Source organism: Micromys minutus, assembly GCF_963924665.1.
Source record: "Micromys minutus genome assembly, chromosome: X".
In the NCBI taxonomy this organism is placed as follows: Eukaryota; Metazoa; Chordata; class Mammalia; order Rodentia; family Muridae; genus Micromys; species Micromys minutus.
The window spans coordinates 42,032,333-42,058,081 of record NC_137970.1 but is presented as its reverse complement, the minus strand read 5'-3'; the positions used below and the strand labels follow the sequence as shown (position 1 = coordinate 42,058,081).

The 25,749-nt window shown below is 44.8% G+C and overlaps 1 protein-coding gene across 2 annotated transcripts; it reads left to right on the top strand.

Annotated features, from left to right (window-relative positions):
- Positions 1 to 1,520: 1,520 nt before the first annotated feature.
- Positions 1,521 to 19,218, top strand: AMER1 (APC membrane recruitment protein 1; the record flags this gene model as incomplete). Of its 2 annotated transcripts, XM_080910499.1 has the most annotated exons (3): positions 1,521 to 1,632; positions 13,514 to 13,615; positions 15,702 to 19,218. In XM_080910499.1, exon 3 carries the CDS (start codon positions 15,790 to 15,792, stop codon positions 19,216 to 19,218), a length of 3,429 nt encoding a protein of 1,142 aa, XP_080766625.1. In that variant the 5' UTR covers positions 1,521 to 1,632; positions 13,514 to 13,615; positions 15,702 to 15,789. The 2 variants fall into 2 exon arrangements, with proteins under 2 accessions (XP_080766625.1, XP_080766624.1); XM_080910498.1 differs by lacking the exon at positions 13,514 to 13,615 and having other exon boundaries at positions 1,553 to 1,632.
- Between the last annotated feature and the right edge of the window lie 6,531 nt (positions 19,219 to 25,749).

The window sequence follows — 25,749 nt, the reverse complement described above, 5'->3', positions numbered from 1 at the left end:
GAAAATAGAATGATTGGCACAGAAAGGAGACCGGGTTGGCCAAGGTCTCCTAGCAAGTCTGAGGCAGAAAGGAGAGGAGATGTCAGCTCTTAACAGCCACATCTATTCCTTAGCTCCACACAGGCAGGGTCAGCAGTCCATGCCTTACTAGTTCAATATCTGTGTCTTTACGAGATTATCAAGATCCAACAGAGCAGGGGTGGGGACTGTCATTGTTCTCCAATCCCTCCCTATGCCTCACCCTCAATCCACTTCTCCCTCCCCTTATAGACATTAACCGAGTTTTCAAGCTGGGATTTTCTGTACATTCCAGAGCTGGTTATGCAAGCGGGCTCTCTGGTGCTCCAGCTCACCTGGCTCTGGCAGTTACTAATGTCACGTAATGTCTTCAGGCTAGTTAGAGGCCTAAGCTCAGCTGGCCCCTTGCCACATTCCAGTCACAGTAGCCTGCAAGGCTGGTCTGACAAGCCTCCTCACTGTTCCTCAGTATGACCTCTGGTTAGGGCTCTGACAAAACTTCTTTCCCTATCTAGAAAAGGGATCTGCACAGACCAGACTCACAACTGATGAAGTGTGTTCTGGAGACCTTGAGAATCATTCCATGTTCCTTGGAAGGGATGGAATTTGGGTGAGAGGCAAACTATTGAACCAGTAAACTATAAAAAGAGCTCTCTTCCTAGAGAACAAAAGTGAAAGGTACCCTGAAAGGTGAGCATAGGTCTATATTCCAAATATGTTCCGGTCACTGGCAGTCCAAGTCACCTAGGTGAAGCTGCTTTTCCTGAGCAGCACTAGGTCCTTTGGTGACTGATGGCAGTTGATTTCAATCTTGCCTTCCCTAAGGGCCTTGAGCAAACTAGAAAAGTGCAGGGCTGGGAGGCAGGTGGTGCGGTGTTTGGGAGGCCCAGAGGCAGGTCACTTTCCCGACAGGTGATATCCTCTCTGGGAAGACCAGCCACCTGGCCCTGCTGACACTGTTAATAATTGGCCAGCCGCGGTGCTAAAGGTTTCTGCAGGCCCCACAATCCCTGGCTCCCTACTTCTCTGCCCCACTTCTTCTAGCTAGTTTCAAACTGCGTGGAGAAACTCTTTGGTAGCAACCTGGGAGCAGTAGCTCAAAAGCACCAGGCTACGGAATGAGAAATGTATGCAAAATCGAAACCAAGTTCCAAGAATATGCCCAGTCCCATCTGGGCGGGACTAGCTCTGGGAGTTGGGTATGTAGCCACGCTGAAGCCCGCCCCGCATGGGAGCGGAAGTGGGGAGCCCCTGCAAGGGGTTCGGAACCTCTCCGCCTCCAGCCAATACCACGCCCGACTTATTTGCATTTAAAGAGAGAAGCACCAAGGAAAACAGTAGGAGGGCGAGGGCATGCCTTCCAACCGTGGTGATTGGACCGTATGCCTGCCAATCAGATCACGGACGCCCCACCCTATAACTGTGGAGTCCTGGGAGAAGGGGTTATGGGGGAACTGCCCAGAACCTGGAGAAGGGTAGTCGATGCAGGAGATTGCTGTAGCCCTGGTTGTGGTTGCTGCAGGAGCCGTGGTGGCGGCGTTCTCCGCAGAGGTTCCAGCTCAGATCCGAGCAGAGCAGCAGACAATAACCGCGCTGGGAGCTGGACCTGGCAGGGTAAGCATTGCGCGCAGCTAGGAGCCATCCTGCTAGTCTAGTGCATCCCCGCGTGCTCTTCTCTGGTCTCCGGGATGAGGGCATCCAGAGCCTGGCTGGTCGGGGTCTCAGATTCTTTGCTGGTCTTTCTTTGAACTCGCTTTTCGTACTGTCCAGCGAGAGGCCCAGCGGCCGTTAGTCTTTAGGGTACAGACGATCGTGGCTGGGGGTGGGGTGGGGTGGGAGGGCCGGAAGGCGGGCGGACTATCCTGGGCTACGCCTCTAGGTTGTAATGGGAAGCTGGGATGGGCCCACACGTGCTGTTGCGTGGTTCCGGGAAGGGCGCCGCTAGCTAGCACCCCAAGAATGCCTTTGCAGGCCGGGAACTCCTTAGCTTTGTTTGTAGTGCATTTGCTGGAACAGCTGTTAGGCCGGTGCTGCTCACCCGCGAGGCCTTGCTGTGGCCCCTCCCCTCTGCGGTTCATCTCCTAGTCTCTCCTCTGCAGAGGAAGCTGGCACGCTCCGTTATGGCCAGACTGAGACTGGCTTTAGGGTGGATTAAGATATCCAGTCTGTTCCTCCTCAATGGAGCACAGTTGGGTTTCTGAACTTCCCACTTATTCTGGAACCTTGGTCCTGTGGTCCCAACAAGCCGCACCCCCTCCTGGGCCTCCAGTCTCTCGTTTGGCTCCCACCCCCATTGCAGGCGGGCTGGACCAGGAGCTCTTACTGTTCCTTGGGTTAGAGCTGCAAGGCCGCTTTGTTGCCGCCCCCACCCCCTACGCGCCTCTTTTCCCTTGTAGGGCATAGGGCGCGTTTTTTTTTTTTTTTCTTTCCAGCCTTCGGTTTAAAATAGCAGTAGGCACAATATTGTGGGGGGGGGGATTTCCACGCTAGAGGCGGAGGGGGACGTCGATGTAGTAAAGAACACACGGTATATATAAGGTAGACAAATACTACAACTTCTCAGCTACTTAAAATACCCAGCCTGCCAGACTGCTGTTATTGTCTGCTGCAGACACCTCTGACACTGGTGACCGCCCAAAGGCGTGACTTCTCCTGAGCTCCCCTTTGAGGGGCTAAGCTTGCCAGATGAGCCATGGGAGGCAGAGGCAGCAGCAGGACTAATACAGCAGAACCATCCTTCCTGTCGCTGGACTGGCCTAAAGAGAAGTCTAGACATCCCCGTCCGCATACAAACATCTTCTGAGTCTCTGGACTGGACCCAGGGCACTGCATTGTTGGACTTTCAGTCCTACCAGTGGAGATTCCAACAAAGCCCATCACCTCAAGTGCACTCCTCTGGACTATTAAGACATTCCTGAAGAATAAAAGAGAGGATTTGACTAAGGGACCTTGCAGGCTGGACATCTTTATAGTGGGGCATTGAGACCCAAGAAATAAACGTTAACATGGAGCCTTTCTTTTTTTATATTAGCCAGGATTTCGGACACCACATTATTGTCGTCCCCACCTAACTGACCAGACCTTGACAGACACCTCTACTTGCAGCTGGTCTTTGATTTCCCACATCTAGCTCTCTCCTGCCTTTGATTCAGTCCAGCTGCTGACTTCTGGACACTCACTCTCACACTACACCTGTCCACGTCCCTCCCTGTCAGGCCCCAGTTCTCAACCAACTTTCTCTTTGGGGCACTTCAGGCTGCTTCTTGATGACCAGACCTCCTTCTTGGAACTCCTGTACAGTTAAGTTTCCCTGACTCTGCTGTGTTTCCCTTATATAGATATCTAGGTTCTCTCAGAACCTTCCTATGGGTCAATCAAACATAGGCCTCAGCTCCAACCCTCTTGGATCCTAGAATTATGAAGTAGTTAATGAATGAATGTTCCAGAAGGACTTGCTGTCTTTGTAGAACTTTAGAAAAAGACCTTTAACCTAACTTGTGTTTGTCCTAATCCATGAAATGTACAGTAAAGGTGCCTAAGGCTCAGATAGGTATATAATATGCCTAATGTGGGTGGAGAGAGGGATTGGGTTGCTACTATATTAAAAAAGAAAGTCATAATTAGTTCCCTCTATTATCAGGGTCTGGACTGCTCAAACCCTGGGGCTCTGCGTATGTTTGCTTGCTGATTCAGGAGCCTACAGGCAAGCTGCCATGGGGAGATCTGTGTATGCAGTAGGGGTGTCGTTTGTAAGCAGCTTGGAAGTACAGGAGTTGGGTAGAGAAAGAATGGACAGAATTAGAAATGAAAGGGAGTGGCTGGCAGGCGAGATGAATCTAGTTGAGATGGCATAGCTCACAGGTGCAAAAGAGTTTAGGACCTGATGGTGGGAATTCCCAAATACCAAGCATTGGAATGGAGATCTGATCGTTTTAGGAGAAGATCATTGGATTATTGAACAATGGCAGTTAGGGTCGGGGGGGGGGGGGTGTGTGTGCCTGTGAACCAGTGATAAGAACAGAGGGGTTTGTGTGTGTGTGTCTGTTTGTTTTGGGATATTTGTATTGGGCAATTTGCAGTTTTGTTACTGTTTTGAGACAGGACCTTACTAGGTAGTCCCAGCTGTTGTGGAATCTGCCTTGTAGGCCAGTACCTTTGAACTCATTGATATTTGCCAGTGTTGAATGCTAGGATTGAAGAGGTGTACCACCAGTAGCCCAATAATGGAGTTTTTGAAAGGGTTTTTAAATGGGGTCTTAGAGATTGAAAGTATCCTACAATTCAGGTAGGTAACTGGGTACCTCTAAAGTTCTAAATAGAGGTGTGGGGAGGGGAATGCTGTCACAAGAGGGAAATTTCGCTCTGTAAGATTCCTTTTGGCCTTTCATGGGGGGGGGGGGATTGGGGCCTAAATACTTATTTGCTAAAAGCTAAAAAATATCCTTCAGACCTCTTTGTAACCTCCCTTCTCTCAGCTACACAGGTCCTTGTGTGGACCAGCAGTTAAGACCTCTGTGGTCATAGATGTACCATAGAAAGCAAGCAGGGTACACAGCAGTTTGAAGGGATGGCCTATTGCTCTTGTATAGTAGCCCTTTATGTTGTGCCCCAAGGTCTCCAGGAAGTGCCACTCAGTGCACATTTGATGAACTACTACTCCCTACTCCTATTGTCCCATTCCTTAAAAGTGAAAGCTGTGTGGCTTTATGTGGCAGTTGCATCCTGGAAACACTTTTTCTTTCTTTCTTTCTTTCTTTCTTTCTTTCTTTCTTTCTTTTTTTCTTTCTTTCTTTCGCCTCTCAGTCAGGAGATTAAGGCCTGCAGCATGCTGGGGGCTGGAAATATCTGTAGAAGGGAGGTATTTGGGAAAAGTTTTCACCTCAAGAACTGTAATATTTACATTCAAACTGTGTATGGAAGAAATACCCTTGCTTTACTAGTTCATAGAAATAAAGGAGAGAAAGCTTTGATAAGAGCAAGCCTATATCATGAGTTTACTTGTAGAACTGGTACTGTCTAGGGGTCTTGACCAGGTTTGTTTTCTCTGCCTGTTAAATAATTAAGAGGCAGGAAAACTCTTGAGCGTGCAGGTAGGGGTGGGACAACTTTGGAACACAGCAAACAGGAGCAGACGGAAACGGCATGTAAAGAAATGCTTTTATTACGGGTGATGAAACATGCACAGAGACACACACAGCAAGCATACAGAGGGAAAGACCCATCGCAAAATAGACGGGGTACTCAGAAAGCTCACAGTCTCCTTAGGGGCTCGTTTGTTTTTGTTTGTTTCATTGATTATTGCTGGGTTTTTCTTTTTGTTGTTGTTGCTGATGTTGGGTTTTGTTTGTTTGTTTTGAGGTGCTTTTTTTTGTAAGTTTCTGAAAGGTCTTCCTTCCCTAATTTAGGATTGGTCATTTTGAAGAATGGCCAGATGGCAGATTGACCCATAACTGTTGTGTAAACACGTCCTTATCTGGCCTCGAACTTGTTGAGCCAGTCCATCAGCAAAGGGCCTTCTACCCAGAGAAAAAGCCTGCAAGGCTTTTGTTTTAAGCCTCCAGGCTTTTGTCTCAGGTCTAGAGGATGAGGAAGAAGCTAGCCACGTTGGAAGTTCCCTGTCTTTATCGCCTAGCTATGGACCCCTCTCTCTGTCTCTATAACTATCAGGGGATATATGTAATTCCAAAAATCCCAGTCCCTCAGAACCAAAGACAGAGAGTTCTAACTCTCCCTCACAGTTAGGCTGCATGAAACTGAAAAGGTAAACTCCAATGTTATCTATGAGTTTCTCTGGGCAAAGCCAGTTTAGGCAGATGAACTAAATGATACAGTTTTAGCCCCAAGAGGAAGTATTTTCTAGCCTTTCTGAAAAGATGGAGCAGGTACAGCCTCTGATTTTGCCTTTGTTTGACTAGTACTGACACACTAGGGGGTTATGCAGACATAGCTCCTACCTTGGCAAACTAGCTCTCTGATAGAGACTCAATGGCAGGAACAAGTAAGTGGTTCTTAAAGACCCTCCCTGATTGTGAGCTGAGAAATGATCAATACTGAGGCATCAGGAGGATCTCAGGGGTGTGGTGTGGCCGACTGTTAGAATACTGACCCAACACATATGACGTACTGTGTGTGTTCGTTCACCCAGCACCAAAGAACGTAAAACCCAAAAATAAAATGGGGAAAAAGAAATCACCAGTAAAGTCCATTTCAAGGCTGTGTTTAGTACCCTGTCTTCTGAACTGAATAAGATCCCTGTATATTTGGAACTGAGACTTTAGGGCAGAGAAGTAAAGCTGAAAATCTTTCAGTGGACATTTGGGAAAAGCAGATGTTGAAGGTCAGACAAGGGAGCTTGACTAGAAAGCTTGTATCATCTTCACAGGACTGGGGTGGGGACTGAGTAACAAATAGAGAAAAGGTTCCTTGACTGTGAGCAGCCTCATCAAAGAGCCCATTAAGTAGTATCTGCTCTGCGCATAGTCATCAGTTCGCCTTTGCACTGATCATCATTAATCCATAACCACAGTCTTGCAAAGGATAAGGCACTTCTGCCTCGGAGAGATACTTTCTCAAATGGTTCTGCCTAAAAGGGGTAAGACTGGCATTCCAGGTTCAGGCTGGCAAACTCCAGCTGAGTTAGAGCATCCCAAGCACCTGCTCTATGATAGGTGCAGTGACTATGAGACGGAGAGCCCTTGTGAGAGAACTAAGTGGACAAACGGAAGCCTGCCAGAAGGAAATGAGCAAGGATGCATGTGTGAGCAAGGCAGCTGAAGACAGAAGAACTCGAGGCAGGGGTGGAAGGCCAGGTTTGGGATTTGTGGATCATCTGGAATTGATGGGTTGTTTTCTGAAAAAGCAGGTGTCCCACAGCAGCAATGCTGCAGATTAGAAAGGAGTGGTACAGGAGTGGGTGAGAGGGACACTATCAACCATGTCCACTGTTCCACCAAAAGGATGCAAACCAGGAGCCCTTCTTTCATACCACAAACATTTTGACCTCGGCTCTTGTTTATGGGCACCAGTAATGTACCACTTGAGTACCAGATAATCTTATAGGTGATTATGTTTAAGTAGCTCAAACTTTTTAAGTAACTCAAACTTTTCAAAATTGTTCACTATGGCACAGCTTCCCCCGGTTTTTTTTTTTTTTTTTTTTTTTTTTTTTTGGTACCTCAAACTTCTCTTCCAAGGAAAGAGAACAGAAGACATGTCCCTATAATTTGAAAGGAATGGGGAGAGTATTGTTGATGAGGGAAGAGGTCACTGGCTGAATAGATCCTACCTGAGTACTGAAGTCATCAGCAGGGGATTTTTGTTTGTTTGTTTGTTTGTTTGTTTTTGTTTTCTAAATGCACTCACTGGTTAAGACCCAAAACAGCAGTAGACAAGAAATCCTTCCAGAAAAGTTAAAGTGAGCTGGGACAGGGTGGAATAAGGAAAGGAAATGAAAGCTATTCACTAGTAAAAAGGGAACCTTCACATTTCTCCCAGCCCAATATTTTAAAACGCATGTTTTACTGGTTCTCTGCAAACTTCGTAAGTGTATTTTGATCATATTGACACCCCTCCAAATTCTTTAACTGAGGGCCCTGCACAGGGGAGCAGAGTGTCATGGAAATGAAACTCAAAAGGCCTAGAAGCTACTCAAGTTCTATCATAATTCCACTAGAGACCTTAGACAAATCTTCCCCCCAATACTGGGCACAATTTTTTTTTTTCTGTGACAAGGGTTAGCAAAAATCTGACGTAGCAGGGATTTATGGGGTACTGGGAAAAGAAATACTGGGGATGATGAATAGGGAATGCTTTGTATACTGGTAGGTAACCAAAGTAGTTGAAGGGTGTCTGCTAATTGCATTTCTGTTGATTGTGGTACTTTTAGCTCAGTTTAAAATGTTGATCTTTCTGGTTTAGTCTAAGGATCCTATCTAGAATCTCTCAGATAATCTAACATTGTTAGCTCCCTGAACCTTAAAAGTTGGTCTAATGAGCAAGTTATCCTTTGTCATAACTACATAATTACCATAATTTATATTTAGGGGAAACTGGAAAGGTTTCAGAGATACCTATAAAGCTTTGGGGAACACCCTAGTCAACCCTGACTTTGGTCGATTTACTGCTAGAAATTGTCCAGCCATACATCATTGGAATAAACATTAATGCAATTTGCCATAACACTTGAGCTTCTGCTGTGCAACGAATTTTATTTGGTACTCGACGTGCATTAGGACAAGCAGAGCAGGCCCACAGCCATCAGGACTAGCAGCCTGCCTGCAGTGAGCTGAACACCTAGAGGAGACGCAGAAGCGCTCTCCCTCCGGAGCCCACGGGTGAGTCCACACTCTCTCTCCACTCATCTATCTGGGGGAAGAGCTCCAGGAACTCTTAGGACACAGATATCACACTACTCCTTGGGTCTGTACCCTTCAGGCTTCCATTTGCACCCAGACCTAGAGCCGGCCCATCACAATCAGAACTCACAGCCTACCCATAGAGACCTGAACACCAGGATCAATCTCCCACCAGAGCCCACAGACGCACAGGAAAGACAAGCTTCATTCAGAGACAACAAAATCAACTAACATCAAAGATAAGAACATGGAAAGAACTTCTGGGCATATACCTCGAAGATGCTCCAACATATAAGGAAACATGTTCCACCATGTTCATAGCAGCCTTATTTATAATAGCCAGAAGCTGGAAAGAACCCAGATGTCCTTCAACAGAGGAATGGATACAGAAATCGTGGTACATTTACACAATGGAGTACTACTGAGCTATTAGAAACAATGACTCTACGAAATTCCTAGGCACATGGATGCATCTAGAGAATATCATCCTGAGTGAGGGAACCCAGTCGCAAAAGAACAGACATAATATGCAGTCACTGATAATTGGATACTAGCCCCAGAAAGCCCTGAACACCCCAGAAACAACTCACAGACCTTAGGAAGCTCAAAAGGAAGAAAGACAAGAATGTGGAAACCTCATTCCTTCTTAGAAAAAAAAAGAAAAAAAAATGTGTACTCATCATATATTATTATGTGACAAATTTTGTGAGAGAGCAAAGACTCCCAACTAAAAGACCCAGTAAATATCTTCAACAAAATTATAAAAGAAAAATTCCCTAACCTAAAGTACTAACATGGAAGTACTAACCAGATCAATCAGACATCAAAAAGAATTCAAAGGGATACAAATTGGAAAGGAAGAAGTCAAAATATCACTATTTGCAGATGATATAATAGTGTACTTAAGTGACCCCACAAATTCCACCAGAGAACTCCTACAGTTGATAAACAACTTCAGCAAAGTGGCTGGATATAAAATTAACTCAAACAAATCAGTAGCCTTCCTCTACTCAAAGGATAAAAAGGCTGAGAAAGAAATTAGAGAATCTAAACCCTTCACAATAGTCACAAAGAATATGAAATACCTTGGTGTGACCCTAACCAAGCAGGTGAAGGATCTGTATGACAAGAACTTCAAGTCTCTGAAGAAGGAAATTAAAGAAGACTTCAGAAGGTGGAAAGATCTCCCATGCTCATGAATTGAAAGGATCAACATTGTAAAAATGGCCATCTTACCAAAAGCCATCTACAGATTCAATGTAATCCCCATCAAAATTCCAACTCAATTCTTCATAGAGTTAGAAAGAGCAATTTGCAAATTCATTTGGAAAAATTAAAAACCCAGGATAGCAAAACCTATTTTCAACAACAAAAGACCTTCCAGGGGAATCACCATCCCTGACCTCAAGCTATATTATAGATCAATTGTGATGAAAACTGCATGGTATTGGTACAGAGACAGGCAGGTAGACCAATGAAATAGAATCATAGATCCAGAAATGAACACATACACACACACACACTTAGTCTTTGACAAAGGCACTAAAAACATTCAATGGAAAAAGGACAGCATCTTCAACAAATGGTGTTGGTTCAACTGGCAGTCAGCATGCAGAAGAATGAAAATAGATCCTTTCTTATCTCCTTGTACAAAGCTCAAGTGCAAGTGGATCAAAGATCTCCACATTAAACCAGGTACACTGAAATTATTAGAAGAGAAAGTAGGTGAAACCTTAGAACACATAGGCACAGGAGAAAATTTCTTGAAGAGAACTCCAATGGCTCGTGCTCTAAGAACAAGCATTGACAAATGGAGCCTCATGAAATTGCAAAGCTTCTGTAAGGCAAAGAACACTGTCAAAAGGACAAACTGGCAACCAACAGATTAGGAAATGATCTTTACCAATCCTACATCTTAGACGGCTAGTATCCAATATATACAAAAAATTCAAGAAGGCAGACTCCAGAGAATCAAATTATTCTATTTAAAAATGAGGTTTAGAGGTAAACAAAGAATTATCAATTGAGGAATATTGAATGGCTGAGAAGCACCTAAAGAAATGCTCAACATCCCTAGTCATCAGGGAAATGAAATCACAACAAGCCTAAGATTCAACCTTATACCAGTCAGAATGGCTAAGATCAAAAACTCAAGTGACAGCTGATGCTGGCGAGGATGTGGAGAAAAAGGAACACTTCTCCACTGTTGATGGGTTGTAAACTTGTACAACCACTCTGGAAATTAGTCCGGTGGTTCTTCAGAAAATTGGACATAGCACTAACTGAGGCCCTAGCTATACCACTCTTGGGCATATACCCAAAAGAAACTCCAAAATATAACAAGGACACATGTTCCACCATGTTCATAGCAGCCTTATTTATAATAGCCAGATGCTGGAAAGAACCCAGATGTCCTTCAACAGAGGAATGGATACAGAAAATGTGGTACTTATACACAGTGGAGTACTACTTATCTGTTAATGACCTCATGAAATTCCTAGGCAAATGGATGGAACTTGAAACTATAATCCTGAGTGAGGTAACCTATTCCCAAAAGAACACTCATGGTATATACTCACTGATAAGCAGATAATAGCCCAAAAGACTAAGAATACCCATGAAACAATTCACAGAAATTATGAAGCTCAAACAGAAGGGCAGAAGGCGAAAGCCTCAGTCCTTAGAAGGGAGAACAAAACACACATGGGAGGAAATCATGGGACAAATAGAGGAGCAGGGATTGACAAAAAAGATCATCAAGAGACTGCCTTACCTAGGAATCCATCCCATATGCAGCCATTAAACACACACACTATTGCTGATGCCAAGTAGTGCTTACTGGCAGGAATCTGATATGGATGCCTCCTTAGAGGCTCTGCCAGAACCATACTGATACAGATGAGGATGCTTGCAATTAACCATCAGACTGAACACAGGGACCCCAATGAAGGAGCTAGAGAAAGGACTGAAGGAGCTGAAAGGGTCTACAACCCATGGGAAGAACAAAATTATCAACTAACCAAACCCACCAGAGCTCCCAGGGTCTAAAACACCAACCAATGAGCACACGTGGAGAGACTCATGGCTCCAGTTGCATATACAGCAGAAAAACAGCATTGTCCAGCATCAATGGGAGAAGAGGCCTTTGGTTCAGTGAAGGTGCATTTTCCAAGTATAGGGGAATGCTAGGGCACTGAGGTGGAGAGGGTGATTAGGAGTGGGAGCTTCTTCATGGAAACAAGTGGAGGGTGATGGGATTAGGGAAAAGGGATTAACATCTGAAATGTAAATACAGAAACTATCCAATAAAAAAGGAAAATAAATAAATTTTCAAAAACTTGCATTGGTTTTGTTTTTACTATAGTCTCAATAAGTAGAAATTCTCAGTAGCTCCATTTCACAATTCAGGAAATTGAGGGTCAGACAGGTTGGATAATATTTTGAATTCTCCCAGCATGGCATAGCCAATTCCAGTGAAGTACTGTCTGGGTCTCTAAAGGGAAGGCACTCAACATTCTTATATCTTCCTTATCCTCTCCACTAACATACTGAGGGAGTGGATAAATTAAGAGTGAGCTTGTCTTCACAAATCCTGCTTGCAATGAGTCTGGAAACTGATGGTGAAGGCCATGCCTCTAAACCTGTACCCTGAGTTCTTCCCTGAGCCCAGCCTTTCCTGAGTTTACTAAGCTGATCTCTTGAATCTAGGTCAGGAACAGAAAATGCAAAGGTTGGGCTAAAGCTGTTTCTTCCTCATGAGAAGGGTTTCAGACAAGTCTGTGGCTATTCTTCCCCTTGGGTTTTGAGTGGAGGTAAAAGGACAGCCATCTTTACTTAGGATCCAGCTTTTACTTTTCCCAGAATGGCCTGAGGTTGGTTCATGGGTCTTCAGTGGTTCCATCATTTCCTACCCTAGCCTGTTCTCTGCTACAGTCACAGTGGCTGCAGCTAGTAGCCTCTCTCTGGGCGTATCAAGTATCTTGGTAGGGTTCCCAAAAGCCCATCTGAAGAACAGCCAGCCACACTGACTGAGAAATCTGAGTGTTGAGGAACTCTGCATTTGGCAGGACTAGCTTCTTGGCAAGAGCCTAAGTGAAGCCAGTCCCAGCCCAGGGGAGCTTCAGAGTTTGTCCTTTTTGTTCCTTTTGTTTTGGGCCCCAGTTCTATCTCCTGAAGGATTTCCTCTTACCCTAGGTCAAAGCAGAATAGCCTGCTTCGGAAGAACAGTTTGAGGACCATGATAGATTAATAAGGAGTGTGGAAAAGCCTTAAGGTAGAAATAGCTAAATAAGCCCAGATTGGGGAGCTTCAAGCTATAACTAACACACACACACACACACACACACACACACACACACACACATTACTTCTATTGTACTCCTTCGAGGTATTCTGTGGAACAAAGGCAAAGATGCTGTGAGCAGCTTTGAGGGGGGACATGGTTCTGGGAGAAAAAAAGCAAGAGAGAGGGAGAGAGAATGAGCTATAGCATAGTTTCAAGATTGATCCTTGCTAATAAATAAATAAATAAATAAATAAATAAATAAATAAATAAATAAATAAATAAATAAATAACCTGGGGTCTGGTTAAGAGGGAGGTCTGCATTGGGGTAAAAGTCCCAGTCCCAGGGTAAATGAGATATACTTCATAGCCTGGGGTTTTTGAAGCTTTAATGCAGCATAAAATTTCTTGGTGCTTCTTTTTTCTTTAAACTATACATTTTATATTTCCTTCTGCCCTCCTTGCTATTTTTTGTTGTAGACCTGCACATCAGTCACTATGAATAACAATGACAGAGATTCAATATTACTGCTACCTTGAAATTTTCTCCACCAAAGAAATTAGTACTTTACTCTTTTTAAAATTTTATTGGATATTCTCTGTATTTACATTTCAAATGTTATACCTTCTCCTCCACTTCCCTCCCTCCTTCCCCTCAACTTGATTCCATGAAGGTGCTCCCTCTCCCAATCGCCCTCTCCACCTCAGTGCCTTGGCTGATGGTGATGATGTTCTTCCCATGAGGGTGCAAACCCTTCAGCTCTTTCAGTTCTTTTTCTAGCTTTCTCTGGGGTCCCCGTGTTCAGTCTGATGTTTAGCTGCAAACATCCTCATCTGTATCTGTATGACTCTCTTCCAGAGACTCTCAGAAGACATCCATGTCTGGTTCCTGCCAGTAAACACTTCTGGGCATCAGCAATAGTGCTTGAGTTTGGTGGCCGCATATGCAGTGGTTCTCCAGGTGAGGCAGTCTCTGTAGATCTTTTCTTCAACCCCTGCTCCTCTATTTGACCTTGTATTTCCTCCCCTGTTTTGTTCTCCCTTCTAAGAGGGACTGAGGCATCCACAGTCTGGCCTTCTACTACTTTGTGTGGCCTAATACACTGACTTAATGTCTGCCACTTACTGAATGTTCAGAGAGATTTAATTTACAAATTTCATACCAGGAAATACAATTTCACATATAACTTCACTGCTGCCACCCCATTCCCAATATCATAATGACAATCCTGTTAGTAATTTCAAAGCTGAGGCTAGAAGATTAATACTATGAAAAATAAGGAATTCAGATATATGCTGGGCCCATATTTTCATTATAACATGAGGCACAGAATTCTAGGTAGTTGTGTGCTTACTGGTGAGAGTCTGTTTATTAGAGAGCTGAGTATGGAGAATGTAATGTCAAGGTATATTGCACAGAAAAATGCATAACCTGAGAAATTAGTGATTTAAATCTCTGTGTTGAGAAGATCGGGTGCATTTTTCCTTTTTCTCTGTTACTCTGTCAGGAGGATATGACTATGGTTGTTGGTTGTTTTTAGCAAAGCACTGGAACTCAGGTTACTCTGGTGGTTTAAGTGTATCAAACTAAGTGAGGCACCAGGCACGAAACTGTTTGGAAAATAGAAGTTTGAATAATAGGAGAGGTTCATCTAATGAAATCACAGGCTAGAGTATAGTTGTCAGTTTCTCTTCAGCCCCGGTGCTGGACTGCATTATTTTACTGAAGATAGTTGCGTGAGTCTCCGTAATGTGGCATTCAATCACGGGACCAGTTTTCTGGCCAGCAAATACTGGGAATGCTGCAGTCTCACTCTCTCCCTTCTCTTCCTGTTTCTAGCATCTTGCTTGATCTCTCAATCCCAAAAACTGTTCTGTCTCTCTTTGCAACCCTAGATCTACAAAGAGGGTTCCGAGAAGGGAAGGGCTTTCTAAGAAGGGATGGCTGGATTTCTGCAAGTTAATCACTAGTTTCAATGCTAGATGTTTACTGTCACTGGAAAATACCAGACTTGTCAGGCACCAAGGGAGTAATGAGGTGTGTTGGTGTAGAAAGTGGTTAGCCCTTCCTTTTATTCCATCTCTATTGGCATTGGAACTAGGTAGCCTTGACCAGAATTATGCAGCTTGCACCAAGTTTATGTATTTATATAACTCTTAGGCTAGAAGCAGGAATCATATAGGGTTGTACATTCTCAAATTCCTTTTCTAGGTAGCAACCTTGATGGGGACCAAGATATTGAGACAAACAATGTAGAAGAAAAATGTTGCCTTATAGTTCTACAGTAAAATCTGGTGGTTCTACTTGCCAGGACTTACCCCTCACATAGTCTCTACAAGGGCTTTACTTACAGAGGTAGATGTTGGTAAGCTTCTTGGACAGAGGATACAGAAACAAGGAGGATATTTTTTTCTGAGACTTCCATGCCATTTTTTAGGTCCTACAATACAGCCCTGATCTGCAACTCAATGTTGTTCCTTTTCTGGTGTTCCAAAGGTTTGGCCATTGTCCTAGGGGCAATTAAGAGAACCTCTAGACAGAAGATAAAGCTGTAGATACACTTGTCTTCCCAGCTCTCAGAAAAAGAGATAGTTGAGGTTAATGTTCAACTAAGGCCTGAATCCAGTAAAACCCAATGAAAGCTTAAGGAGCAACTTCACTTCTCCCACACAATTTTCAAAACTTCAGTGATGCTAGAATAAACCTCTCTACTTCTTTCCTCGCAGCACAGTTGGGCCTTTACATACCTACAGTTGCTTCTGCCAGATCCTGTTCTGTGCTTACAACAGCCTGAAGAGGGTGGACTAGTGAGGGGGTAGCTAATGATAGCTGCCTGTTGTTCATTGCAGGGTTTTAACTGCCCTGGGGTCCAGAAGAAGCTAGACCAGCAAACCAAACATTTTGAATAGATGAAGGGTTTTCCAGTGTTTACTTATTTTCTCTGTTCTCATTCAATCCTTACAAAAAGCACCCATTAAGACAAACCCAGCCTGTGTACTTATTGACTGGTATCTTTCTCTATCTTTGTCTCTCTTACCTCCTTCAGATCCCACTGTGATGCTTCCTGACTGATCATGTTATAAGTGTGCCTGGAATCCAAAGGCGTTTCCAGTTGAAGAGTCATCTTCATCATCATGGAGATTCAACAGGATGAAACTGTTCCAATCAAGGGAGCATCGACTTCTAGCGATGCCCAAGACCAGGGAGCTGAGAAGGGAGCCAAGAGTAAGACAACCGAGACAACAGAAGGACCACCATCAGAGCCACCCTTATCAGGCCCAGGTAGGCTGAAGAAAACTGCCATGAAACTCTTTGGTGGCAAGAAGGGAATCTGTACTCTGCCTAGTTTCTTTGGGGGTGGACGAAGCAAAGGTTCTGGGAAAGGCAGCTCTAAGAAAGGTCTAAACAAGAGTAAGACTCATGATGGTCTGAGTGAAGCATCTCCTGGCCCTGAAGATGTTGTCATTGAAGAAACAGACTTCTCTACACCTTTGTCCAAGTCACCTTCTCAATTTCCGAGCTCCCAGAGTGCCCATGGAGCTTTGGAGATAGGCTCTAGACATAAAACATCTGCTACGGAAGCCATAGAGAAAGCTGGAGTTGAGAAGGTACCCTCTGTGCACAAGCCGAAGAAAGGCCTAAAAGGTTTTTTTAACAGTATTCGCCGTCACCGGAAGAGCAAGGTTTCTGGGGCTGACCAAAGTGCGCTAGGGGCCAAAGAACTTGAGGGGGCAAGAACCAGGTCTCGTGAGCACGTCAGTTCAGTCTCTTTGCCCAGCTCTGAGGAGATATTCCGAAATGTTAGAAAGGAAAGTGCCAAACCTCAGGATGCCCCTGGACAAAAAATGTCTCCAGCACGAGAACCTTTTTCACCAACTACTGAGAAGAAAGCTTGTAAAAATTCAGAAAAACTCACAAGGACCTGTGCCTCAGAGTTCATGCAGCCCAAGCCTACTCTTGAAGCTAGTAGTCTAGAGGAGCCCCAAACCTCAGAAACAGAAGGGAAAGTGGTGACAGGTGAAGTAAACCCACCCAATGGCCCCGTTGGGGATCAGCTAAGCCTCTTGTTTGGGGATGTTACTTCCCTGAAAAGCTTTGACTCACTGACAGGTTGTGGTGACATTATAGCAGAACAGGACATGGACAGCATGACAGATAGCATGGCCTCTGGTGGTCAGAGGGCTAACCGAGATGGTACCAAGCGAAGTTCCTGCTTGGTGACCTACCAAGGAGGTGGAGAGGAGATGGCCTTACCAGATGATGATGAAGAAGAAGAAGAAGAGGATGAGGAGGTAGAATTAGAGGATGAGGAAGAAGAGGTCAAGGATGGGGAGGAAGATGAAGACTTAGAGTATCTGTGGGCAAGTGGCCAGATATACCCAAGATATAATATGAACATGGGCTACCATACTGCTATATCTCCCAGCCACCAGGGCTACATGATTCTTGACCCAGGTCAGTCTTATCCTAGCCTAGGCCTTGGAGAACTTTTGACACCTCAGAGTGACCAGCAAGAGTCTGCTCCCAATAGTGATGAAGGTTATTATGACTCTACCACACCAGGATTTGAAGATGATTCAGGTGAGGCTCTGGGGTTTGTCCACAGGGATTGTCTACCCAGAGACAGCTATAGTGGTGATGCTCTATATGAGTTCTATGAGCCAGATGACAGTCTTGAGCACTCCCCACCTGGGGATGACTGCCTTTATGACCTCCGTGGTCGCAACTCGGAGATGTTGGATCCTTTCATGAACTTGGAGCCCTTTTCTTCTCGACCACCTGGGGCAATGGAAACAGAGGAAGAACGACTAGTGACCATCCAGAAGCAGCTGCTATACTGGGAGCTTCGCCGGGAGCAGCGTGAGGCTCAAGAGGCACAAGCCAGAGAGGCACACGCCAGAGAGGCACACGCCAGAGAGGCACACGCCAGAGAAGCACATGCCAGAGAAGCACATGCCAGAGAAGCACATGCCAGAGAAGCTTATGCTCGAGACACCCACACTCGGGAATCTTATGGCAGAAATGTCCGAACCCAAGAAACCCAAGTGCGAGAGGTTCGTGCTCAAGAGGGTAGAGTCCAAAAGACCAAGGTACGGCAAGAAAAGCCTGCCTTGGAATATCAGATGAGGCCATTAGGCCCCTCAGTAATGGGTCTGGTGGCAGGGACATCAGGAGGTTCTCAGACTTCCCACCGTGGAACCACTTCGGCTTTCCCTGCTACTTCCAGCAGTGAACCAGACTGGCGGGATTTTCGTCCTCTGGAGAAGCGTTTTGAGGGGACTTGCTCCAAAAAAGATCAAAGTACTTGTTTAATGCAGCTCTTCCAGAGTGATGCTATGTTTGAACCAGACATGCAAGAAGCAAATTTTGGAGGCTCTCCCAGGAAGGCCTACCCTAGTTACTCACCCCCTGAGGAACCAGAGGAAGAAGAAGAGAATGAAGGGAATGCCACCGTGAGTTTCTCACAGGCCCTAGTAGAGTTTACCAGTAATGGAAACCTTTTGACCAGCATGTCCTACAGCTCTGATTCTGACTCATCCTTCACTCAAAACCTCCCTGAGCTGCCCCCCATGGTCACCTTTGACATTGCTGATGTGGAACGGGATGGAGAAGGCAAGTGTGAAGAGAATCCTGAGTTCAACAACGACGAAGATCTTACAGCCTCCTTAGAAGCTTTTGAGCTGGGTTATTACCACAAACATGCCTTAAACAGCTATCACAGTCGGTTCTACCAAGGTCTGCCCTGGGGTGTTAGCAGCCTCCCTCGGTACTTGGGACTCCCTGGCGTACACCCTCGACCTCCACCTGCTGCCATGGCACTCAATAGGAGAAGCCGTTCCCTTGACAATGCAGAAACCCTGGAGCTGGAGCTCTCCGGTTCTCACCTAGCCCAGGGTTATGTGGAGTCTGATGAGCAGCTACAGGCCCACCAGGAAGATTCAGATGAAGAAGATGAAGAAGATGAAGAAGGTGAAGATGAGGAAGGAGAATGGGGCCGGGACAGTCCCTTGTCTCTCTACACTGAACCTCCAGGGGTCTGTGACTGGCCTCCCTGGGCTCACTCTCCTCTTCCAGTGGGGCCAGATCTTGGTTGGCTAAGCCCTAATCAGTTGGATGAGCCTTTTAATCAGTCTTCATATATGCAGGCAACCTGCTGTGTACCTCCTGTGGCAATGCCAGTGCCGGTGCCAGGAAGAACACCTAGAGACTCTTCCTCTCAGCTAGCTCGACCTTCACACCTACCCCTGCCCATGGGTCCTTGCTATAACCTTCAATCACAGGCCTCCCAGAGTGGGAGGTCCAGGCCTCGGGATGTACTGCTGCCTGTAGATGAGCCCAGTTGCTCCTCCATTTCTGGAGCCAACTCTCTGTCCCAAGCCAAGCCTGTAGGCATCACCCATGGTATCCCTCAGCTGCCCAGGGTACGGCCTGAACCCCTTCAGCTTCAACCCAATCACTACCGAGCTTCCAACCTTGACCTGTCAAAGGAGAGGGGTGAGAAAGGTGCCTCTCTCTCTACCAGCTACTCCTCCACTGCCATGAATGGAAACCTAGCCAAGTAGTCATCAGTTCCAGAGTGGAGAACTGAGCATGTGAATGGGGATCAGGGGTTGGGCAGAGGGGTGGGGGTGGGTCGTGCTGTTTCACTTGAAAATCCTCTTGGCCAAGATAAACTCCTTGAGTTTTCACTTTTTTGCCCACCTTCCTCTGCCATCTTTGGCCAGGTTCAGCTCAAGTACATCTGCCTAGGGAGGCTGCGGCTTCTGTGCTCCAGTTTTTGCTTTGGAGTTTCTTCTGACCTATACAGGGCTTGGGATGCATCCTTATTGCAGGATGAACCCCTCTTCTCTGGTCCCTTGTTGACTAATGAACCACTGACGAACAGCCTATTTTTTGCACTGACTCTCACCCAGAGATGGGAGGCTTGCTGACTATTAGCAATATAAAGTTATGGTACATATCCTTCCTGACCCCATTCCTTTCCAGCACATCAAATGACTATAACCTGTTTATCCCAGTTAGTTATGTTTAGAGTGGGTCAAGTAGCATGTGTCTTGCTCCCTGTTGCTGTGGACTTCGGTATCACAACTAGATGATGTCCTTTTAACCTGGCCTGCCGTAGTCTAGATTAAAGACAAAAAACACTAATCCTCATAATGGAGTGATTAAATCTGTCCATATTCAAGCAGAATACAAAAATAGATAGATAGATCCTGGAAGATGCTGTGAGGTCTTGAGCTGTGGAATAATAATATATCTTGTTTGTTTTCTAAACCTGTAGCTGTTCCAGGCACTTTAGAACTTCCCCTTTTTCCTGTAACTGAAAATTTCATAATCTCATCACAAAGAATGTAGTCTCTTAAATGAGATAAGGGAAGAGAAGCCACCTAAATTGGGCTTGACTATATAGAGCATTGGGAGTTGTGAGATGCAAAAGAGGAAAACAGAAAGAGAGATTCGAGACACCGAGGAGGGATCTCAGACTTTGGAGCTTGAAGCAACTCAGCTTAGGAGGGAAAACTTTTTCTACCCTTCCTCCCAAACCAAATAAACAAACAAACAAACAAACAAACAAACAAACAAATAAACCCTTGCCTGCCCCTTTGTGAAGTGGTTCCAAGCTTGTCTAAGACAGGATGCCAAAGGCATCTGTTGTAGGCATGCTAAAACACTTTCATCCAAGTTCTTAGTATTTTTAAAGGACCGGGCTTCTTGAGAGGAAAGACTATAATGTGCCCTTGCTCTGCCAAACTACAGGACTGATTTGCATGGCAGTTGCAATCCTTTCTGAAATGAACAGCACCCTCCCTTCTCTTGTATCCATGCAGCTTTCTTCATTTTCTATTTTGTTTTGTTTGGGGACAAGGTCCCACATTGTAGTCCTCTCTAGCCTAGAACTCACCATGTAGACCAGGATGGCTTCTAAGTCACAGAGTTCCACCTGCCTTTACCAATTCCAGCCTAGAAGTTGGAAACACTAGGGAAGAGCTTTGTGTCAGGAAGACATTGCAACAGGCTTACCTTGACCAGGCTCAACATTTTCTTAATCATCTATATAAGACAGTTTATTTAAAATTCTCCATCTGGTCCGGCATGGCATGGAGGTATGTGCCTTTTATCCCAACACTCAGAAGGAAGAGGCAATTGGAGTTCTATGAGTTTGAGGCCAGCCTGGTCTACATAGTGAGTTTTAGGCCAGCTAGAGCTGCATAGCAAGAAAGACCTTGTTTTATAAAAATTTCTTTATTAGAAACGCCATATGAAATACTTTTGGGGATGGATATGTTGATCTAAGTTAGAACTGTTTTATCTTCTGCCCATGCCCCTCTTCTCCCCTCAGAGCCATCTTCACGTCTACTAAGTGAAGATGTCAATAGGGCTCTTGCTGGAAACAAGGCAATTTACCTTAAGAACAGATGCTGGTGGACTTCTAAGTCAAGATTGCATTGTAGACATACTTTCTTTGCCAGGGGATATACTCATGATAATATTTGTCACCGTTTCTAAGCTTGGGATTGGTTCTGCGCCTTTCTCCCAAAAGAGCAGACTTGGTTGTAAAACCTAACCCCCTGGAAGTAACTACAGAACGTTGCATGGCACCAGCACCAGAACCACCTCTCGAGGACCTGAGATCAGCTCTCTTGGATGACTTTGGCTACATAACGAAGAAGTGCATCTCTTATGGAACTGGATAATGAAAGAGAGTGAGAAACCACATTGTCCTAAAGAGACACATGCCCAGATTTTAACCACTTGGCCTCTTACCAAAGCTGTTCTGGGAAGGTGAGGCTGAACTTGGCCTGGTTAGGTGGCAGGAAGTAAGCACCAAATGCCTTTACAACAGGGGAAAAACACACCTCTTACCTGTTCAAGGTAGCTTGAGTTCCTGTTTACATCTGGCTGCCATCTACAGCAGGCAGTAGAGCTGCCACCAGCCTCCATAGCCCACTAGAGAAGGGCTACCAGTCTGTTTTGGAAGAGGAAGTGGTAATCTACCTTTAGCTGAGGGTTACCCTCACAGTTCAGGAGGACAGCACAGTGCAATATCTCTGAAGGGACCTGTTATAACTCGGACATATTTTGCTATGCTTTGAAAATCCGTACCTTAGAGTAGGACCCGGGGCAAAGTAGAAGTTTGTGGATTGGGTAACATCATTTCCTGCAAGTCCTTTCACTGACCTGGCTGCTAGCCTAGGGACAAAATATTTACAACATAAAATGGGACAGCCAAGATGTCTACAGAAGCAGACTCCTTTTGAGTATCTAAAGCAAATGCTATCTGAAGCCTAGAAGAGGAAGGAAGATTTGGCTAAGGACATACAGTATTGGCAACATGGTTAACAATGGGATATGCAACCAGTCTCCAGGTATTTGTCCAAACATGGACAAGTACTTCCTTGACTGGCACCAAATATGCTACAAACTACCAGAAGTGCTGCTATCATGTTCACCCAAAGGCTGTGGCCAGATGAACCTCCTGTGTCCATTGCAGGTCCTTGGGCAATGCATTTGGATGTGACTTTAAGGGAAGATGTGCTGACAGACGGAGGCTAGCTTTATCTTGTTACCCAATACTACTATATAGTGTCAGCTCTGATCCTGAGAATTTCTTGATAGCCCAGTTCATAGAGGACCAGTGACTGGGTATGGAAAGCCACCTAGCAGGCCTCTTCCAAAGCCAGGATGCCAAATTCTTGGTGCTTTAGATTCTCTAAGGAAGCTCTGCCTTGGGGATCATCTGGCTTTAACTTAGATACCAGACCACAAGCCTCAGTGGATAATGGTTTCAGTAAATGCCAGTGTCCCTCTTCTTAGTGCTATTTAAAGGAGGGAAGTAGCTTTCCACACTCAGAATGCTGGGTGCATGCTCTCATCCTGCCGCCAGTGGCTTTTTCACCTGCACCAGTGCCACCACTGCCCTCAGCCCCTAGGCTCACTTGCTAGAGGGAGGCATGGGGGTTTACCAGGGATACTTCAAGTTTACCCATATGTATGTTGCATCCAAGTTGTTTTTAATATATATATATATATAAATATATATATCAAAAGCCAATTATCTATTTTTATATTGTTTGCATTTTATATTCATGGAAACAATGTTTATCAATTGTTCTTTTCTGATATATTTTATTTTTAAGCGGTGCTGTTTACAGTTTTAAACAAAAAAAAAAAAGATGACACAAAAATTGCTGCTGTTCATGCAGAGGGATGTCATCTCAACTGTCTAGGGCCCTCCCTCCTTTCCCTCTCCCACCTGGTTGTGTCACACTGTTCATTCTCTTTCCACACGGCAAGGACAGAAGATGCCCATGTACTGAAGACCAATTTCAGGTACGTGGAACTTGGCAGACAGCATGTTTTCTAGCTTTATTTTATTTCCTTTTGAGCCCTCTCTTCTCTTGTGTAGACTTTGAAAGTACTCGTGCCTCTTGACATCTATTCTCCTTTCTTTATGGTTTGTGCTTGTTTTTGCAAAGTATCATGCCCATTTTGTGTGATTTGTTGTATTAAGTTTTTCTCCAAAGGAGCATTAGGGGCTCATTCAACACCAAGAGACTTGGGACGACAGATGACAGTGCTATTCCAACCTCCAGGAACTGGTCATCTCCTTGGGGAAACCCTTGAATGGGACTTGCCAGGAATTTAGTAGATTGCAGCATTGTCCAGAAAAGGCATTAGGTGATTCCGTGGTCCCTCTTGCTACTTTGGGAGAATCTCTCCCCATCCTGCCTCCTCCTTCCCTTCCCTGTCCAGCTCACAAGTAGATGGTACTTTTGGAAACTGAACTCTTGTCTTTTTGATTGTAAGTCTTAGCCTTTAATGGCTGAGTTGCCTCTTTAACCAGCATGGCACTTTTGGGAATGGTGACTATTACAGTCATGGCTGGGTGGCCTGATCCACGGTTTCTCAATCCTGTAGTCATTCCAAAGAAAAATCCACATGGCATGTACATTTCTGAAGGTTGGATCTATTAAGAGGGGGCTTTAATTATTCCCGTTACTATTGGTGCTTATTTTCCCTGCTGTATATGGGGGTGGGGAAGGGCTGGGCTAAACCAGAAATGTATATTTAGGTCATGTTAAATAAAATGGCTGGGGGAAGAAGAAAGATAAGAGAAAGGGGAATACATCCCCAGTCAAGGTGTAAGAGTTCTCTCTTCCAGTATAGAAAGGGGACTGTAGCTCTTTGCAGTGCCTGAGTTTCCCTTCCCCATTCCTGAGACATCAGAATCATGTGCATTGTGACCTCTCTGTCCCTAGCACTCACTGGCATCTGGATATCTTGATACACTGCCTGTATGTTACAACATATATTTCATTTGCTGAATGCTAATAAACTTCTGTGTTCATGAGGGACCTCCAGTCACTAAAGTGTTTTCTTGTTGTTTGTTTCACAACAGCATTCATGTGGCCTATGGTTGATGGGTTTTCTCTTAAAGGGAAACTGAAAAAGACAAAATATTAAGGGAGTCACTCAACCGGGGAAAGAAGCCAAAGCTGAAACTGAGATCAAAGGAAACTCCCATAGTTCTTGCAACTGGTGGCATGTATCCTAGTCAGTCTCATCACACCATATACACTCTAAGACCTATCCCTGAAGTTTCTGTACACTGTCAGGGACTAGTTTTCACTTCTGCAGTTAGTCTCAGATTTTTCTCTCTCTCCACCAAAAAGGAACACAATGGAAAAGATTCCTTGGGTTCCATTCTCAAACCAGCAAAGAGGCTAAGTGACCCCAGTATCTCATGAATCAAGGAAAGTCAGAAGAAATTAGAAGATAAATAGAGAATCTCATCAGAGGGGAGTTAGTATTTGTCAGGAAATGAGTTCTGTGTCCTGTGCTGCTCAATTAAGGAACGGTAGGTTTTTATTGCCAAGGTATGTGGGGAGGGTGTGTGGGGGGTGTGGGTGTAGCATAAGCATTTCTGCAGTCTACCTAGTATGATTGCATTCATTGGAAATTCACTGGAATTAAGATACCAAAGCCCAGGCCTTCACACTATTATTTATGTGTGCCTCAATCAATTTATCATCAGTAATTTCCTTCAATGTAAATTAAAATATTAGGCTATGTCTGAGTAACTTTGTGTGTGTGTGTGTGTGTGTGTGTGTGTGTGTGACAAAGTATCACTAGCCTTGGCTCTCCTAGAACTCACTGTATAGATCAGACTGACCTCTATCCAAGATGTTCCTGTGGCCCCCCTGTAGTGCTATGATTAAAGGCATGCAGTAGCACACCCAGCATCCTATAGGATTTTCTTCAACTAAGTTGATCTTTATTCCCCACACCACAAACTCAGTTGGCCTGAAACAGGATTCTGTTACTATTTGTGTTGCCCACTGGCATATTAGACCTACCAGACAAAATAGGTGGAAAACATGCTTCCATTTTTAGACAGGCATATGGTTGCCCTGGCTGTGCTCACTTGGGAAGTCTTTTCAAATGAAGTCATAATTGTGGAAGAAATCTTCTGAAAACCATCTCTCTCTCTCTCTCTCTCTCTCTCTCTCTCTCTCTCTCTCTCTCTCTCTCTCTCTCACACACACACACACACACACACCTGAGTTTGAGAATCTCATACATGTGGCATGTATTTTGGTTGTACTCACTTCTAGCTCATCTACCCCAACCCCTCCCAGACCACATAACTCTCACTTTAGTCCATTCCATGCTGTTCTGTGGTTTGAGACCCAGGGTATGCCTGCATAACAAGCTGCCTTTCTTCTGTTTCCCTTTAGAACAAAAGTAAATGAATGACCGATAAAGATCCATAACACATTGGGACTGCTAAAGGAAAGCTGCTAACTTCCTACTGTTCCACACACAAGGAGGGGTCTTAGTCCTACTGACTGTCCGTCCGTTCCTCTGGATGAGCCCTAAGTTTTACCTAGATTACAAAATTTCTATAAGTTAAATTGAGACAGAAAAATCAAGCAATTCAAGGGCATCAATTTCTAGTTTAAAGTCTCGTCCATCACATCTTCTTTAAGACTCTAAAAGGCATATAGGCAGAGCAAGTGAGTTCATCACTATTTTATACACAAGAAATCAGGATATTGAAAAGAGATTTACATATTTTATTAGGGAGAATA